General features: G+C 35.1%; 1 protein-coding gene across 9 annotated transcripts in view; it reads left to right on the forward strand.

Annotated features, from left to right (window-relative positions):
* SCAF8 (SR-related CTD associated factor 8) overlaps nucleotides 1-19255 on the forward strand; it is a 219501-nt gene that overhangs the window by 53898 nt on the left and 146348 nt on the right. For 7 of the 9 annotated variants that reach the window (XR_006299092.1, XR_006299093.1, XM_043592654.1 and 4 more), the window contains 8 exons: nucleotides 984-1137; nucleotides 2199-2329; nucleotides 5167-5343; nucleotides 6425-6504; nucleotides 8251-8368; nucleotides 15288-15419; nucleotides 15688-15800; nucleotides 17238-17431. Coding sequence is in view for 7 of the 9 variants with exons in the window: in XM_043592654.1 (XP_043448589.1) it covers nucleotides 984-1137; nucleotides 2199-2329; nucleotides 5167-5343; nucleotides 6425-6504; nucleotides 8251-8368; nucleotides 15288-15419; nucleotides 15688-15800; nucleotides 17238-17431 (1099 nt within the window). In the remaining 2 variants the exon portion in view is untranslated. The remainder of the gene's footprint in view (nucleotides 1-983; nucleotides 1138-2198; nucleotides 2330-5166; nucleotides 5344-6424; nucleotides 6505-8250; nucleotides 8369-15287; nucleotides 15420-15687; nucleotides 15801-17237; nucleotides 17432-19255) is intronic. The other 2 variants (XM_043592652.1, XM_043592651.1) reach the window with 1 other exon arrangement.

The following is a 19255-nucleotide window of genomic DNA, read 5'->3' on the forward strand; positions in this document are numbered from 1 at the left end:
TAATGAGACTCTGGATTATCTTAATTTATGATTTTGTTACCCTTAAGTAATTTTGAATTTGAATATTTAGTTATTACACTATCCATGTTCTGAGATTCTTAGAATCTTCTGAAAGTGGAGAGATGTAGATGATTTTGCTAATTTTTCACTTATTGAAGCAGTTGGTTGGTGTTAAACTGGCTATAATAAGCTTTTGGAAATACACTAAAAGCTTATTTATTTGCACACAAAACTAATTCAGTGTTTTGATATTTGACCTGAGCTGATATGCACCTATTAAGTGTCTATGAAACATGGGTCTGCCAAGCAGTTGATAGAAAATAACTACATTTATTTTCTTATGGTGGAGTTTCACCAGTGCCAGAAACCACACTGCTGCCTGCCAGTCTGAGTGAATAAATATTCCATACCACATAAAAAGAAGGCTTTGGAACCTGACAGAGAATAAAAAAGTTTATGTGTGTCCAAAGATGTTAGAATTTTACTTATTTTGGATGCTAATTTGGAAATTTAGTAATCTCTTCTGATAGGTTGATTGCACTATTAAATTTTTAAAAAGTCATGTAAGATAAGGACTTTGTCCTGAAGTTTGTTATTTGTTTAAAAAATAAAGTTAAAATGACCTGTAAATACAGCTTTGGTGCTGAGATGAATCCTGATCACCTCAGCAGCCTGAACGCAGTCTCCAGCCAGCCCTAACCAGCGATCTCCTCAGACCTCACATAGAAGCTGGAACCTAGTTGCCATTCTTGCCTTTCGCTAAATGTGGCTTTCATTTGCCTTGTATATCTATCCAGATGAACCTTTTTTTCCAAGTGTGTTAAGCAAATGCAAAATTACAGAAACATGATTTCAGAGGTGGAAAGGACTATAGAAGTATTTTAATCCGTCCTTCCCGTCCGCTGCTCAAATAGTCTCTGAAATGACTGTGCTAAGGCTCTGAAAGCAAAAAATTAAAATGTCATTTTTCTTTTTACCTCTAGAGTAAAATAGTGAGAGTATTAAACTTATGGCAGAAAAATAATGTGTTTAAGAGTGAGATTATTCAGCCTCTTCTGGATATGGCAGCAGGGATTCCTCCCCCGGTTGTCACACCTGTTTTGGCCAGTACTACTGCTGCTATGAGCAACACCCCAGGTATGTTCCTTCCTTAGAGATTTGTTCTCCGAATATTCTACTCCTGTTTTTCAGGTGATTATTCATATGTAAAATAACTGTTTGACAGTGCAGGAGAATTTATCTAGCATTAGATAACTGAAAGGAAATGTAATTTGAAGGAAAAATAAACTCAGATTTTATATTTGTGTGTAATTCTTTTCTAAAAATGTTTTAAATCCCTAGTAACAAATATAATGAATGTTGGGAAATTGGTTTGTCACTTAGGTTTTTTTCCTGGTTTAGGCTGCCTGTAGTCTTTTAAACTTGCATGTAAATCACCTCAATATTCCCAGTTTAGTAGGGGAACTTAATATTTATAAGGAACCCTGAAAAAATTATTTAATGGAGCCAAGAATACTTTCATAATAATCTGAAAATCCTGTTTTTTGAAGTATATTTAAATGACATTTAAAATTTATAATAATTTAAGTATTAACATTTGGTTTATATTTAGTTTTTGTTGTGTGTGTCTGTGTCTATACACCTATACATCCTTTTTTGTTTTTTGATTTTTAAGTTTATTTACTTAGAGCAACCAGGGGAGGAGCAAAGAGAGAGGGAGAGAGAGAATCTCAAGCAGGCTCTGTGCTGTCAGCACAGAGCCCAATATGGTCTATGAGATCGTGACCTGAGCTGAAACCAAGAGTTGGACATTTTAACTGAGCCACCAAGGTGTCCTCATATACATCCATTTTAAACAAAAATAGCTTTATATTATACATACTGTTTTATATTTTTTAAAATTATATTTTGAATATTTCCTCCTGTCATTGAATCTTCTTCTGTAGTAAGATTTTTAATGACTTCTAAGCATTGTAGGCTCCTTTAAAGTAGTAGCTTAGTTAATGAGGACAAGTATGGACAGATCCTTTTGGTATTTTTTTTCAACCTACCTAATTCTGTAATTATACAATAAAATAAAAACATTTATTTAAGTTTGTATATATTTTATAAAAGTGACAAAGCAAATCTCTCTACCTTTCCAAGTCTTATTTATTTACTTCACATATTTGTTTGGGTGGGTATGTTTTTTTTAAAAGGAACGCCTGTGACACCTGTTACTCCAGCCAATGTTGTCCAGGGTCTGCCCGATCCATGGGTATCTCAGATAACAAATACAGATACACTTGCCGCTGTAGCTCAGATCTTACAAAGTCCTCAAGGCCAACAGGTGAGCATTTTTTTTGTTACATGAACAGTGATTTAGAGCTCATTTTCATAATGTACCACCTAAATAATATGTGTTTTCTTATTCTGTAAAAATGAGATCACACTAGTACTCGGTAGCTTGCCTTTGTTTTAAATTTAGTAAAACATCGTTATATGTGCTGTTCTATAAAAAAATGCATTTTACGCTAAAATATTGATTTAGCACCTAGTTTTTGCCAAACATTATTAGATGCTATTGTTACTCCGCTGACAAGACAGGGAGGTCTTCTGTCTTGGGAAAGATGTCTTTCTTAAGCATAAAACTTTATTTAGATAGTGACACATAAGTTAAAACAGTGAATTTTTAGAGGGACTAGGTTTCGGAGAAGGGGTCAGAACTAGGGAGGGTAGCCAAGAGAAGGGGTTTTTGAGGAGTGGCATTTGAAATGAGACTTTGAAATGGAACTAGTCATGGTAGGATTTGAAGATAGCTCATTCTTAGCATCTCCTTTTTTTTTTTTTTAACCTGTCCTTTAAAAACCAAATTTATTATGATCTGTGCAATAAAATCCCCCAAACTCTTTTTCCAGATATTCATGAGATTTCAGCCACCTGTAAGTTTTTGTTTAAATGTCACCTAAGTCCTTTAAAAAGTGATTTAAAACTGCACATTCTTAACGGCACATTCTTGCACCCCCATACTTCTTTTTCCTATCACCTGCCTGCCTTCTTTCTTTCTTTTTTTTTTTTTAAAGTTTATTTTAACTTATTTTGAGAGAGAGCGTGTGTGCAAGCAGGGGGTGGGCATGGAAAGAAAGAATCCCAGGCAGGCTCCACACTGTCAGTGCAGAGAGCAGTACGAGACTCGATCCCACAAACCATGAGATCATGACCTGAACTGAAGTCAAGAGCCGGATGCCTAACTGACTGAGCCACCCAGGCGCCCCTTTTCTATTACATTATATAATCTATCTTGTATTACATTGTATAATTTACTTATTTTGTTCATTCTCTGTCTCTTCCCACTGGAATGTATGAAGGACATACATACAGAAGGACGAGGAGTTTTTTGTTGTTTCGTTCACTCATGTATCTCCGGTATTTAGGTAGCAGATGGTCAGTACATTTTTGTAGAATGAGTGAGTAGTGAGTGTATAGAGCATAACAATGCTGGGTACACAAAAGATCTTTTAGAGTTGAGATGTCTGGAGGATAAGATGGCCTGTGTATAGAAGTTAACGATGACAAATCTGAAATGGTAGACCTAAATGTGGGACATGGGTTTCAAAAGACAGAAATGGTGGGCTGAAAAAGAAAGGGCTTAGCAGTGTGGAATCGCCACAGATTTTTATGTTGAAGTCACACGATCTGAACGGTACTTTAATGGATGAGGGGGGAAAGAAGCCTAGAGATAGCAAGTAGTGGTAACAGTGATAAAGGAAAGGAAGTAATGAATATGTGAAAATAGAGTAGTAGACTCTAAAAGGACAGTCTCAGAAAAAAGGGACTATTCTAGAGTTTTAAACGTGTAAAAACGAATTGGGAAACTGAATTGGGTATTAGATAAAATTATCAAATTATTAATTTTATTTTGTGATAATGATGTTTTGAAAATAATTCATAAAGAAAATGTTCTCATTTAAAAGACACCTATTAAAATAAATAATTTTGGCAGGAGAAGTGATTTTTCCAGAAGAAATAGTACAAAGAATTTCCAGATGAAATAGTACAAAGAAAGTTAAGAAGACACAGTAATCGGTAGAATATGAAGTCTGAGTAGAGGGAAAAGTAGGATGCTGCGGTGCTTTGAACCTGACTGAAACAGTAACAGTGCTGTGTGGAAAAATGGGGATGTCAAAAGAGATGTGTAAACCAGAAAATATGATATTAACCCCCTTCACTCCCCCCCCCCCCCCCCGCCTCCGCCCCACCCTTCCTCCTCTCCCTACTTTTCATCCTCCTTCCCCCTCCCTCCCTCCGTCCTGTGTGTTCTGGAGCAGTAACTCAGCTGTCATATATTTTTGTATTACTTTCTTTGCTCTCCCATTACTAGCTTGTAGTAGTTGTTTATTTGATAGCCAGATGACTCTAGATTGTTTCTTATGTTGCTGTTTTTAGATAGGCCTGAAATTACTTACTTTCATCTTGGAAGGCTTTTGTACCTTCTCCCACTGTGAATTGATCTTCACTTAAACAGTACACATTCATTGTTTCTATTTTGAAGTGATAATTCTCAGATTTAACCCAGGTTTAGTTCTTGATTAGGAAAGTATTAATTACTTGTAAGATGTATGTAGGGTTTATCTAACTATGAAATATCTTCAGGATCTTAACTGTTGTTTCTGCTTTTTCAAAGGATGAGTGAATAGGGGGAACAGGGATTTGCTTTCAATAGTTGTTGGCACTATTCACCTTTAATTTCCTTACTTCGAGACTGCTCCAGGGGACAGATTTCTTACTTTTGCTGCTTTCAGGAGATGTGTTATCTGATGATAAATCTGAAAGATAGCAGAAGCAATTGTCACTTGTTCTTTTACAGAGATGAAGGAGTTTATTGAAGAAGGAATGAAAAGCTTAATGAAAAAAAAATCAGTCTGTGTATGACGAGTTCTTTACCTGTTATGATATGACCACTTTATTAGGCTTAAAGTTCAAGACTTCCCAGAAGCACAGAAGACCTATTAAGGATTTTTTTAAAATCTTTTTTTTTTTTTAATTGTTGTTTTGAGTTCATATAAATTTTTATTTTTCCAAAGACTGTAGGATGTAGAATTTTATTGACTGAAAGTTTTAGGTGGGTATTCTTACAAATAAAACTCAGCATGTGTTTGTAATGACTTTTCCTTTTTTCCCTTCCAGCTTCAGCAGTTGATACAAACTTTACAACTCCAGCAGCAGAAGCCTCAGCCTTCTATCCTGCAGGCCCTGGATGCGGGGCTGGTTGTGCAGTTGCAAGCTCTCACGGCCCAGCTGACGGCGGCAGCTGCAGCGGCCAACACCCTGAACCCCTTAGAACAGGGGGTGTCTTTCAACAAGGTAGAGATTACGTTATCGGATCTGTTCTGTATGAAGTGTTCAATTGTATATGCTATCGTGTGGATTCTAAGTCTGTAGACTACGTTTTATTATAGAACTATTATAATATGCATTGGACTGTATAAGACATTATGAATTTTACAAAAAGTTTAGGCTTCCGAAAGAACTCCACTTAAAACATTTAGAATATTCTCTTTTAACTGAAGTTAACTAGTTGGTAAAATTGTTTTTTCACCGTTGAGGCAAATGATAATTTTCTGAATTTTTGAATTTCTTTTATGGATGTTACAAATACGCTAATTTTCATGTTCTATGTTGTAAAATTTTAACTCGCTAAAATTATAATTGTTCAAAATGTGGAAATTCAAAGGAGCACTTCTCTACAAGTTGTCAATATGCTGTAATATTATGATAAATTGAGGCCTGACTATAAAGAATAGTGGTTTTAAAGTTGAAAATCATTCATGTGTAATTTATTGTGTTAGCCTCAATAGTCTTGTTAATTATGGGACTATTAAGATACCTTGGAAGTATTACCCATATTATTTGTGCTTCTGCTGCTGTATTTTTTAAGGAAAACAGATGTTGATTTGTTTTGTTATTAGACTTTTTTAGCTGGCACCTTAGTCTGAAAGTAAATAGCTAAACCACATAAAAAAACCTTTAAATCGGTCATGTAAAAGATAGTAGAGCATCCTAAGAAGAGAAATGTACTAGGAATAGATCCATTGATTATAGTTGCAGATGTTTTTCAATCAAGCTTTATTCTCACTGGGAAGCCACTTAAATATTTTAATCCCAGTCTTTTATAAAGCATCAGTATTTATTCCATGTGTGGTGATTTGTTTTGTTACATAAGGCAGTGTATGTCAGAGTACTTTAAAATAAAGATCCACTCAGTTAAATGCTTTGTTATAGCATAACATAAGATTATATAAAACATTTTTGTATTAAATGGTACAGGTAAATTAATGGGATGTTATTGATGTTCAGAATAGCATTAGTAACATACTTTCATGTGAAGCACTTTTTAATTTGTCTTTCTCTTTTTTTTTCCTCCCCCCGCCTCCCCACCACTTAGAAGTTGATGGATAGGTTTGATTTTGGGGAAGATTCTGAGCATAGTGAAGAACCCAAAAAGGAAATTTCAGCTTCTCAACTGTAAGAATTCTTTCTTTATAGCTATAAACTATAACTATAAACTATAAACATTGGATGGGACATTGCCTCCTGAACCACCAAGTGTACTGTGAATAAGTTGGGATATAATTTCAGGTTGTTGAGCACTCACACTACAGAAAGATAGTGGGTGGGGTTTTGTCTTGTTGCCTCCCTCTATTATTTGGACTCTCAGATCTTTGCAAATATTTGGGATATATCAAAATTCTTTACAGGGAAATTGATAGATGTTGATAAATTTAGTTGTGGTATTTTCTGTCTGTATTAGGCTTTATGTTATTTAATTCAGTTGTAAGAATATTTTAAATAATAGGAAAGAAGCTTGCTTCTAATGTCAATGACTACTTCTAGGAAGTCTGTCAGATTCTGGGAGTGTTTCTGACTAAGCAGGAGTAAGGATTAGGACTGTAGGGACTTCGGTTTTTTTTAAAGATATGGATTGTATATTTTTATTTAGATTAGTGTTTTTTGTTTTTCTCAAACAGTTCTGTGCAGCCCTAGGTTCTTGTGGGTTTGAGAAAAGACCAGTGGGGAAGAGGATGTTGGAGAGTGGGGGTGTAGAAGTTGGGGGTTTGGAGGAGGGGTGATGAATGGGGAGAACACCTCTGGGAATCTTGTTTTAAGCAGAGGTTATTAATTTTATATATTGGGATAACATTTTTAAAAAACATTTATATACATAAAAATACAAATATATCCTTTTGGTAAAGATATTCTACTTGAAAAATTAAAAACTAATGTTTTAGATTGTGAATTATAAAGTTAGAGGAGAAATATTTAAGATCATGTTAGATCAGTCTCCTGAACAATGTAAGAATCTCCTTTAATGGTTCTGATAAGGTGTTTTGTAATGTTTCATTTTTATGCCTTATATGATGAGAAGTTAAATAATTTCTTGTTACTGAGTCTTGTATGATTTACTTAACACACACTGATCCGTTTGGCATTCTGAAGCAAGGAAACAAATTTGCTCCATTATCTTTTGAGACATAGCCTTTCAATATTTGAAGTTAGGTATCATTCTTCCCCTTAGGTTTATTTGCTCCAGATGAAGTACACTTTTTTTCAACTGTTTCAAGACTTCTCACCATCCTGATTGCCCCTTTTGGGATGCCCTCTTTTTTGTTCATGTCTTACCTTGTGGCACCCAGAATTCCAGGTGTATTCCAGGTGTGAATTTCCCAGAGTATAGTTAAATTATTATTTCCTCTTACCTAAATACTGTTTCTGTTAACATACCTAATAATTTGAATGCTTTTCTGAAGAAAGCAGATTAGTTTTATAAAGTTTATGGTCAATTACAATTGTAGATTTCACACGTACTGATTGATAGACCGTTTCTCCCGCTATCTTATAGAGAAGGAGTTAAAGTGACAATGTTTAAATACATTTAACTGTTTTTATGTGTTTTCATTGAGATTTTCTTAAAATGCTCTAATGTAAAAAATACTAATTTATATGCATTTAATAGCTTGAGACCATAATAACAGATCTTCCATCAGAGTATCTTTAACATGTTATCCATCTATTGAAAGACTATTGGAGAGGATCTTTCTATTTTAACATATTAATGTTCTGAGGTATTCCATTTTCTCTTAATATTTCAAAAGTAAACATTGTAGTAGAGTACGTTTCATTTAATTGGCATTGGGGAGTTGAATATTCACTTATTTTCATATTATCTTTACTGGGTTTTAAAATGTATTTCCATTTATTTTTTTCTTCTAGTTCTCATGTTTCAGAATCTGTGAACAATTCAATTTTTCATCAGATAGCAGAACAACTACAGCAGCAAAACCTTGAACATCTCAGACAGCAGCTCCTGGAGCAGCAACAGCCTCAAAAGGTTTATAACTCCATCTTGTGGTCTTTAGAGTTATTGCTGCCTGTGTTCTGTAAAATGTTGTTTCTCAAGGATGGTGGTTTTTCTTCAACTTTATTACAAGATCAGCCTTTTCAGAACCTTTATATTTTTTGTTACCAGAATGTGTTCTGGATATATGCATGTGCTCGGTACACTCGAGGTGGTGTTCTCATATTACAGCTTGAAACTTCACGTGCTTTCCTCTCCGCTCAATTCCCAATCAAACAAGGTCATGATGATTTTGCTTCTGTTGATGGTGATGATGGCAAAATAGATTGCTATTTTTAATTAGGCTATTATCGTGTGGCAGGAGGTTTGTGAGGCATGATAACATTTAATGCTGTGAGATAGATTTTTGATGCCCATTGTACATTACAGAAGGTTGTACCTTAGTGAAATGAAACATCCATTGCAAAAATATACAGCTGATATCATATATCATTAGTCCTAAGATGCATCATTATTTTATGTATGGCTAAGAATTTTTAATCACTTCAAAAGTACAACATCCCATGGAGTTACAAGAATCCTATAAATTACAGGGATACTATATGAAGAAGAATCATATCTTAGAATTGATAAAGTGGCAAAGGCAGGGTTAATCCATTACAAAGCCTATTTTTGCTCTATATGAGAAATACAGATATAAACTGTTTAAATAAGACTGTTTTCAAATCTCCCCCCCCCCCCCAATCACACTTTTTCCTAGTAGCTAAACGTTTCGGGGGCGCCTGGGTAGCTCAGTCGGTTGAATGACCAACTTCGGCTCAGGTCATGATCTCGCGGTCCGTGAGTTCGAGCCCCGCGTCGGGCTCTGTGCTGACTGCTCCGAGCCTGGAGCCCGCTTCAGACTCTGTGCCTCCTTCTCTCTCTGCCCCTCCCCCACTCATGCTCTGTCTCTGTCTCAGAAATAAACAAACATTAAAAAAAAATTAAAACTTTTTGGCACTAAAATAATAGTATAAACATTTTTAAAAGACGAGTGATACGTTGTTAGACAAATGATATATACGAGATGAACAAAAAAGCATCTGACCTCAAGTAGTCTCTTCTCTAATGGACCACATACATCTGTATGAACACAGGGAAGAATTCTAGTTCCTGTGATGGTAGAGGTGCAAGTGAAGGACAGTAGAAATAAGACAGAAGAGTTACTTAAAAAAAAATTTTTTTTAATGTTTATATATTTTTGAGAGGGAGACTAAGCACGAGCAGGGGAGGGGCAGAGAGAGGAAGACACAGAATCTGAAGCAGGCTCCAGGCTCTGAGGTGTCAGCACAGTGCTCAACGCAGGGCTCGAACCCGTGAACTGTGAGATCATGACCTGAGCCCAAGTTGGATGCTTAACTGAGTAAACCACCAGGTGCCCCAAAGGGAAGAGTTATTTTAGATTAAAGGTATGGCAAACACTTGAGACACTGCTGGGATCTGAACTTATCTTTTTCATGCAAACAGTAAACATAAAATGGACATTAATGGTATTTGCTAGGTTGGAACTTACACCTGGAGTTATGAGAATGGAATTCTGCAGTATTTTATGTCAGGCAGATAGGTCTGCCTGAGCATTCAGAGACTTAAAGGTAGAGTACAATGCAGAACATTTGGATGTTGTTTAAAGAAAAGCACAAGTTGTAAATCAATGGAAAAAACCAGGTTGTCAGTGATATAATAAAAAATCACAGAGCTGTCAAAGAGACGGGATAATAGTGAAGGAAAAGTTTATCCAAACAACAGATTTGTCCAGCTATAAATGTGACGGTTTTGATTGTCTTAGATCTAGTTTCATTTTAGAAGGTTTAACAGAAGCAGTAAAATGAAGGTAGTACTTTTAAAATTAGCACCCACATTATTGAAGTGAAAATTGCTAGAAACTTGAGAGAGGGCTATTCTGTTTGAAGAATCTCACCAACTAAAGAAAAACAGAACTCTGGTCTCTTAGTTAATTATCCTATACATTATCTCCACAATTTTATTTATTTGTTTTCCTCCACAGTTTTAAAGGATACAGTAATATCCTTTTTAAAAAATTTTTTTTAATGTTTGTTTATTTTGGGGGGAGAGAGAGCACGAACAGGGGAGGGGCAGAGAGAGGGAGACACAGAATCCAAAGCAGGCTCCAGGCTCTGAGCTGTCAGTACAGAGCCTGATGCAGGGCTCGAACTCAAAAACCACAAGAACATGACCTGAGCCCGAAGTCCAACACTCAACCAACTGAGCCACCCAGGCATCCCAGTAATAAGATCCTTTTGAAAGAAGTAGATGTTCTTAAAAGCTTCTGTTGTTCAAAAATGAGTGTTAAAGAAAGGGAGTCGTGGAATAAAAGCAACTTTTCTAATACATCAGGTGGATAATGTTCAAAACTTATGGCAAATTTAGAATCAGAAAGTGTATCAACAGAGTAACCATTCAATTTAATAAAGTGTGTAATTGGCAAACCAGTTGCCTTAGTGTGTTTAAGATAGGGTGGCATGTGCAGAAAAAGGAAGCATTTTGTTCACCAGTGAGCTCATTATGGCGGCCTAAAAGTTTTTATGTCTCAGAGAAAAGAATAGGATTGCTGGTGCCACCCCATTCATTGCAGCCCTGACCACACCTGCATGTAGGTTGAGATCTTGTGTCCCTAACAAGAGAAAACCACTGAAAACAGAGCCCTTCCAGGGAGTGACCAAATTGTGAAGGGAGTGATAGTCATGTCAGAAAGGGAATGATTGCTGTTGTCTTGAGTAAGTTGTAGATCATGATATTGGTAATTGTTTTATCAGGATATTCAAAAGATGTCAGGACAGCTATAGCTCAAAATGAAATGCTGACAATGAAAATAGTATGACTAACAAAAAGGGCTTTTAGAAGAATGTTAGGAATAAAACAATTAAGGAAGATTCAACAACTTAATTAAGAGCTGTCATTATGTAACTTACTTGGATTCAGTAATTTTTTATATAGGAGAATATATGGACAAAGTAAATTGAACATGATGAAACCTAAGATGGGTGATAGTATTAAGAGCCTGGAGTTGATGTCTTGGCTCACATAAATTGCATTTCATGGTCCTGAGGTTGTAGGATTATAGCATAGCATATGGGGATTTCAGTAAAGCCTTTGATGAAGTCTTTTCCTGTCACTGATACAGAAAAAAGTGGAGGAATGGGGATCTATAACTGACTAAAATGTGACACTTAAGTTTTTATTTTTATTTATTTTTAATGTTTATCTAGAGAGAGAGTGTCTGCAAAAGTGAGGGGAGGGACAGACAGAAAGGAGAGAATCCCAAGCACGTTCCACACTGACAGCTGATCAACACAGCGCTTGATTCCACAAACCATGAGATCATAACTTGAGTCGAAATCAGCAGTTGGACGCTTAACCCATGGAGCCATCCAGGCATCCCTCAAAATGTGACCTTTAATGAGTGTTAATCCAATCTTGAAAAAAGTCTCTACTAGCTGCCATTAATCCTCTTCTATTTTTTTAGTATTGATGCTTTACATGAGGACATCATTGAAGAAAGTTGAGATGTATACCAAGACGTATACTAAAGATGTACACCAGTATATCAGAAAAATAGTCATTTGCCACCTGGGTCCAATGGATCCTTTTTAAATAAACTTGGCATCATCTTACAGATAATTTACAGAAGTGAGGCTAAAAGAGATAGGGAAGAAAACTTCATGAGCAATTTTAATATATGTAATTGAAATGCTACCAATTAAATTCAAATGTCTCATGTTCTTGGGGCACCTGGGTGACTAGGTTAAGCATCCTACTCTTGATTTCTGCTGAGGTCATGATCTCAGGTTTGTGGGATTGAGCCCCACTGCAGGTTCTGCACTGACATCAAGGAGCCTGCTTGGAATTCTGTCTCTCCCTCCCTCTCTCTCTCTTCACCCTCCCCTGCTCTGTCTCTCTCAAGATAAATACACCTGAAAAAATGTCACACGTTCTTTTAGCAAAATAGAACAGTCCAGGTGCTTGTTGCACAATGGTGCAAGATAAAGTTCTTCTAGTTATGTGACTAAGTAGATGAAAAGACCCTAGTTTTGTTCTTAGAGACAATTTTTCTGCCATTAGTTTTGGAGTTTGAGAAGTACATTTAGGATGTGGTCGTCTGAAAACTCATAGTCTCCTATTTCACTTAGATACTAAATTTCACCATCATCATTGGAGTCTAGAATGCTGCTCTTTCTTTGTGTTCATCTTTATTTTGTGTAATAATTATGAACTATGTTCCTCTATCACTTTTCTTCTCTTTGCCATTATGTACAGAAATGGAAAAATCTAAATATTCAGCCGTGTTCCAAGGAGAGCTTAAAAGCAGACTACAGAGATAGTGTCTCCATTTTTATTTATACCTTGAAATATACAGTATTTTTAGTAACGCAGTAAAACTGGATGATGATGATTTTATTGCACTGTTAAATTACCCTTCTTGACAGTTAATTTGCTTTTGCTTTTGTGTATTATTTTAGTTTTTTTTTTTTTTTTTTTTTGAGAGAGAGTGAGAGAGAGCATGAGTGGACGAAGGGCAGAGAGAATCTTCAGCAGGATCCATGCCCTGCATGGTCGATCTCATGACCGTGAGATCATGAGTTGAGCCAAAATCAAGAGTCAGATACTTAACTGACTGAGCCACCTAGGTGCCCCTTTTTTAGTCTTTCTTGAAATAATTGGGAACAATTGATGAATTAGAATAATTCTTAGGATGATGAAATAGCAAAATGTTTCAATATATATAGGAATATAAGACCTCTAAGATCCCAAAATATATCTTAGATATAAAAAAGGATCTAGTGGACTTAATGCTGCTAATTGCAAGATAATAGGATGAATTTTAGTTGAATTTTTAATGTAAATTTTCTCTTCATTCTTCACAAGACCTTTAAGAAAGAATAAAGTTCATGAAATCACAGTCTTTCCAAATGGGTAAAACTCAAAAAAGCAACTCAGAAACTAAAATTAGTTGTGGTGGATCTTGGTGGTTATACCAAGAATTAAGCATTAAATAGAAAAATAGGGTGAAAAACAAGGGTGGGTGGATACAAAGCTTAAGATAAATGGAGAAGTAAGAAAAATCTGATGTGAAGAAAATATGCGTACTGAATCAGGACCAAATATGAGACTCAGGATGGAATTGATTATTCCTTGCTGTGTTAAAAATTCTATTGTTAGTATACTGTTGTAAAGACCTAAGCCAGGACTGTGCTTAAAAGGTTTTTGTTTGATTTGTTCTGGAAGAATATGCTTGCTTACTGACATTTTGGCCAGTACTGTGGTATGTGGTAGGTGTTTCACAGAAGTCTTCTAATTCCAACTTCAGCTTTATTTCTCAATCTTGAAAATGTTAGTTATTCTTATAGAACCTGTTCTTCGTAAAATAAGAGACTTGGAACGGTTCTTTAAATGCTCTTTTTGGCTCTTAATTTTTATGTTTTTTTTTTCTTTCAGATTAAATGTCATTAGAGTAAGATTTTTTTTTTTTCCCCCTTAACCGTTACTCAGGGTGTGCCTGGTTGGCTCACTCAGTTAAGCATCTGACTTCAATTCAGCTCAGGTCAAGATCTCGCGTTTCGTGGGTTTAAGCCCTGCATCAGGCTCTGTGCTCACAGCTCAGCCTGGAGCCTGCTTTGGATTCTGTGTCTCCCTCTCTCTCTCTGCTCCTCCCCTGCTCATGCTCTGTCTCTCTTTCTCTCAAAAATAAATAAACATAAAAAATATTAAGATATAATTGACATATAACTATGTAAGTTTAAGGTCTACAACATCATGATTTGATAGATTTATGTATCCCAATTAGCTGACACCTCTATCATGTCATAAAACTGTCATTTCTTTTTGTGGTAGGAATGGTTAAGATCTAGTCTGTGAGCAACTTTGAAATTTATAACGTAGTCACTATGCTGGTATTCCTTTTATAGATGGGACTGAAGTTCACAGTTCAAGTAACTTGTTCACAATCACAGAGTCTGTAGCAAGGGAACAGACTTTTTGAATTGCTCTTCTCTGTTAATTATTACAGTAACTCCCAGCTTGTGTACTGCCAGGAACTGTTTTTACTGATCTTCAACACCTGTGAAGATGTTTTAGGAAAGTTTATGTAGGGAGACGTTTTCATAATTAGTTTCCTCATATTTGGTTAACACCATAGTATATGTAATTGCTGAATCAGGTTCATACTAATAAATACCACATAAGCAGTGTCGCTATATCATGTTGCTGTAAATCTAGTCCCAGCAAAAAAAAGGGGGGTAAGAAGTGTTCAAATTAAAGTGTTCCTTTAATTAGCCTTCATTGCCTAACTTTTGTTAGTTTCAGAAATGTTTTATATATCAGAGTAATTCTTAATATTATTTTGCAAATTTCTAGAGATGGAGGTTGAGGAAGGCCCAAGTTAGGAACTGTTTTACAAGATCAGTTAATTTGATAATGGTATTTGAGCTTTGCTTTTCCTTTATACATGTAATATATGACTTTGTTCCTTAATATACAATATTTTAATATTAAAAGTATTACAGCATTTTAACTTATAGCATTTTATAAAAATGCTAATTGCCATTGAAATTCTGGATTCATTTAACTTAGTGGCATTATATATCATTCATGATATAATCCCTTTATTTTTGAAAGTATAATGTTTATATTTTTCCACAGGTTAAAAATTTGAACACCTACTTGCTCTTACCATTCCATTCTAATATATTCTTTTCACTCATTTACGGAGATATCCCATGCTCTTATGTAAACTTGGATTTCTACAAAACTGTAATTTTAGGTTTATTAACATGGGATTTCTATATGTGTTGGGCTCCTTTTTAAAACTTTAATTGTGATATTTGCATGTCTAAATTCTTTTGTAATAATATGCATACTTTCCTAATGTTTGTGTGTTTGTATCCATTCTCAACAGGCAACCCCTCAGGATAGTCAGGAAGGAACATTTGGATCAGAACATTCAGCATCACCATCACAAGGGAGCAGTCAACAGCATTTCCTCGAACCTGAAGCAAATTTGGATGATTCTATAGATATTCAGCAACAGGTAAAAAGTAAACATTTCTCTGGGTCAAAAAATTTTTTAATTAATTAGAGGAAAATATAAAATGTAATAATTTTTATCGTATGTAAAATATTTTTATGTAAAATAATGGTACTGTCCTAAGTATTTTTTCCTCACACTTAAGCTCCACACTAACGATTTTACTATTAGGCATTGATGCTACTATGGTGAATATTTTGTAAGGCAGAATTGTCAATATATACTGAAATTTCAATCAGACATTTTGTTTGCCCTTCTTTTGACTTTCAAGGACATGGATATAGATGAAGGGCAAGATGGAGTGGAAGAGGAGATCTTCGAACAAGAAGCAAAAAAAGTGGCTGTTCGCTCAAGATCAAGAACACATTCACGATCTCGTTCAAGGTTCTACAATAATACTTAAGAATAGCTGTGTGTGAACTTTTAAAAGTTGGCTCTATTTCCTTGTATCAATAGTAAAGGAAATGTATTTCTTAGAGTGACATCTTATAGTCTCTCAGAAAGGAGTAATTAGAATATCAAAAACAGAAAAATACTTTTTTCTCTTTTTAATCAGATATATCTGTTGCCATTTATTTGAATAATATACATTAATTGTAGCCATATCATAAGAATGGGATTTTGGATTATACCTGATTTTAGTTAGTAATATTATGATGACACCCAGCTTAGGATATTATTGCCTCTGAAAACTGTTAAATCAAACTATAGAGGAACAGTATTAGAAATTCCATTATAATCCTTATATTTTGTTTCATCTTATAATACCAAAAATGATCATAAAAATAAAGCTATAAGAATTATCTTTGTAAACATTAAACATAGTATCAAATTGTAAAATATATAATTTTTCTTTGTGAGTTTCTTTTGTGGGCTTTTCAACATAGCTGAGACTCATTAATGTACATGCTTATTCAGATTTGAGTTGAAGATTCCTTAACCTGTTAATTCTCATGTACATAAACATTGTTTTTACTACATATTGTCTTAAAACTTAAAGTCATTAGTTTCCAATATAATATACCCTATTTTTTGCACATTAATACCCCTGAGAATCTGAACAATATATGCTGGAAGAGGGGCAGTATCTGACAACTTTTTCAGTCATTTCTTATATGTTTCAAGAAGTTATTTGTATTTACCTCTTATAAACGAGAACCCGTCAGTTCACCCTTCTCTAGACCCATCTCAGTCATTGAATAATCTTGCTAAAGCAATGACAGTGTTAGAGCTGAAATCTTAGCAGATACTTTGTCTTAATAATATCTCCTTATTAAGCATGTTGAAGCAGTGCAGTGGCTATGGTTGATAGGAAAAAAAGAAACAGTGTTTCAGTATCACCTTATATTCTAAAGTCAAGCACCTTGAAATTTGAGAAGTGAAAAACTTAAAAGCAGAATTCTTTAATAGCTAATGGTCTGTTGGAAACATTCTCTCTTCTCTCATTTTAAAAGTGTAACATCTTACTCACGTAAGGAATCTTTTTATTTCTTCAGACTTTTATCTCTATTCTTAACTTTTGTTTGAAAAATGAGTTGGAAGAGACTAAGGAAAGTAAGGCCCTTAGTGGAGTCTCATTCTCTTCTTCCCGGTCTCAGTTAGAATCATTGCAAGCAAACATCTATTACTAGTGTGGGCCTGAGCAGTACATAGATTTGAGAAAATGCCTGTTTACTTCACTATACTTAAACATTTTTTAAGAGGTAGCTAAATATAAGACATCCTTGTGTGTGTGTGTATTTTGTTCTTACCTAGAAGTGAGAAATTTGATAGAAGAATAATACTGTCATTAGAAGTAAAATAAGATTTGTTTTTTGGTAGATCGCCAAGGAAACGAAGGTCTCGGTCGCGATCTGGTTCTCGAAAGCGTAAACACAGAAAGCGATCACGCTCACGCTCAAGAGAAAGAAAGAGGAAATCATCACGTTCATACTCAAGTGAAAGGAGAGCAAGAGAAAGGGAGAAAGAACGACAGAAGAAGGGATTACCTCCAATTAGATCTAAAACATTAAGTGGTAAGTGACATGCTTTTACAAAGCTTTGGTTTCAACAAATATTAAGAAAATAATCAACTGCTAAAGTTAACTGTATTTTTAGACTAAGAAACCAGAGTCGTTTGGTAAATGAATAATTTTATCCTTGGTTTTTGTAACATGAGAGAGTAGGAAAGAAAAGGAAGAGCAGGTTCTACTGAAACATATCACTGAGAATTCATTTTTTTTTTTTTTAACGCAAGTTAGAAAATTTAGAACTTTAATGGTATATAAAGGGGATTCGGCCTACTGTCTATTACTTGGACACTGATTTCTATTCATAGTGTTGTAACCAAGTATGACCACCAGGTTTGGGGAGTAATTATTGAAAGAATCATGTAAATTTTAATGCTAATTATAAACTTACTGGATCAGCTCTGAGGGAGAGATTCCCATTGTACAAACTTTCCCTCCTTTACGTATTAATCTGTAATGTATAATTATAACAAATTTGGTGATTGTGAGAGTTTGTGGGAGAGTTCACTTGGTGGGCATATGAGTAGTAATTAGTGCCAGATTCTTCCTGAAGATTCCTAGTGAGTTATGATTTCTAAGGTGAACAAACAGACTGCAGAGGGGCAAAGTACATGAAATGGAATAAATTATCATTCTCTTAACATCAGAGAATCAGCTGAACACTTATCTGGTTGTCTGGTTTCTCGAGGTTTCCAAATAAATTCTTTGCCATGAGGTAAATAATTGGTATAACTTATCCCGGAGCATCCTGGAAATCTAGGCTTATAATTAAAGGCAGCATCCATCTTACTAAGTTCTGGCAGTTTGAGCAAGCTGATCTTGCCAGAATCTTACGTGATTACAAAAGTAGGTATTAATTTAATCATGTCGATATTCCTAACTCTAAAAGTTTCTGTTTGTCACTTCAGGGTGAGAAACCAAATTCAAACATTTTAGTGCTGTCTGATAAAGAAATACCATCAAAGGTGTGACCATAAAATCTCTGTTGTGCCTCCTCCTGTGATTACTGTTAGGACATTCAGAATCACCAGTTTTAGGATAGGGCTTTTACATTCAGTCTCTTTCATTTAGTTCCTCACTTTACCTGTCATATTACAGCTACTACCATTTACATAGTTAGTGACCATGGAGTTTATTTTCTATTATGGTGGGGGTTTTTTGTTTGTTTGTTTGTTTGTTTGTTTGTTTTTATGGGTAAAACACAGTAAGAAGATTCAGAAAGTACATAAGAAAACACAGTGAAAAGTAGGGGCACCTGGGTGGCTCAGTCGGTTAAGGGTCCGACTCCAGCTCAGGTCATGATCTCACAGTTTGACAGTTCGAGCCCCGCGTCGGGTTCTGTGTTGACAGCTCAGAGCCTACGGATTCTGTGTCTCCCTCTCTCTGCCCCTCCCCTGCTCTCTCTCTTTCTCTGTCTCTCAAAAATAAACATTAAAAAAAAAAAAAAAAAAAAAAAGGAAAGAAAATACAGTGAAAAATATGTCCCTCATTTTTTTTTACCTGAAAACTCTCCTTACCCTGAAGCAATCTCAATTTCATGTGGCCCAGCACATTTTAAACACTTAAGATAGTATTTCTCTACCATTGATTCTTAGAACACAAGCGTATTTGTGACTAGTTCAGTGGATATGAAACATCAACAAGCAGTAATGTTCTAGGAATCTATGTCCTCTCCTCCTGGGATGAGGGAGATTGATTATTGCTTTTTGGATTAAAAAAAAAAAAGTTGTCTGTGGGAAAAATTTGTAGAGAGACTACCTTGAAACAGAGGAAACATGGAAAATATGTCAGGGAGATTAAGTTAAAGCAGCTGTGATGTGGTAGACAGAA

Source organism: Prionailurus bengalensis, chromosome B2 (genome assembly GCF_016509475.1).
Source record: "Prionailurus bengalensis isolate Pbe53 chromosome B2, Fcat_Pben_1.1_paternal_pri, whole genome shotgun sequence".
Classification (NCBI taxonomy): Eukaryota; Metazoa; Chordata; class Mammalia; order Carnivora; family Felidae; genus Prionailurus; species Prionailurus bengalensis.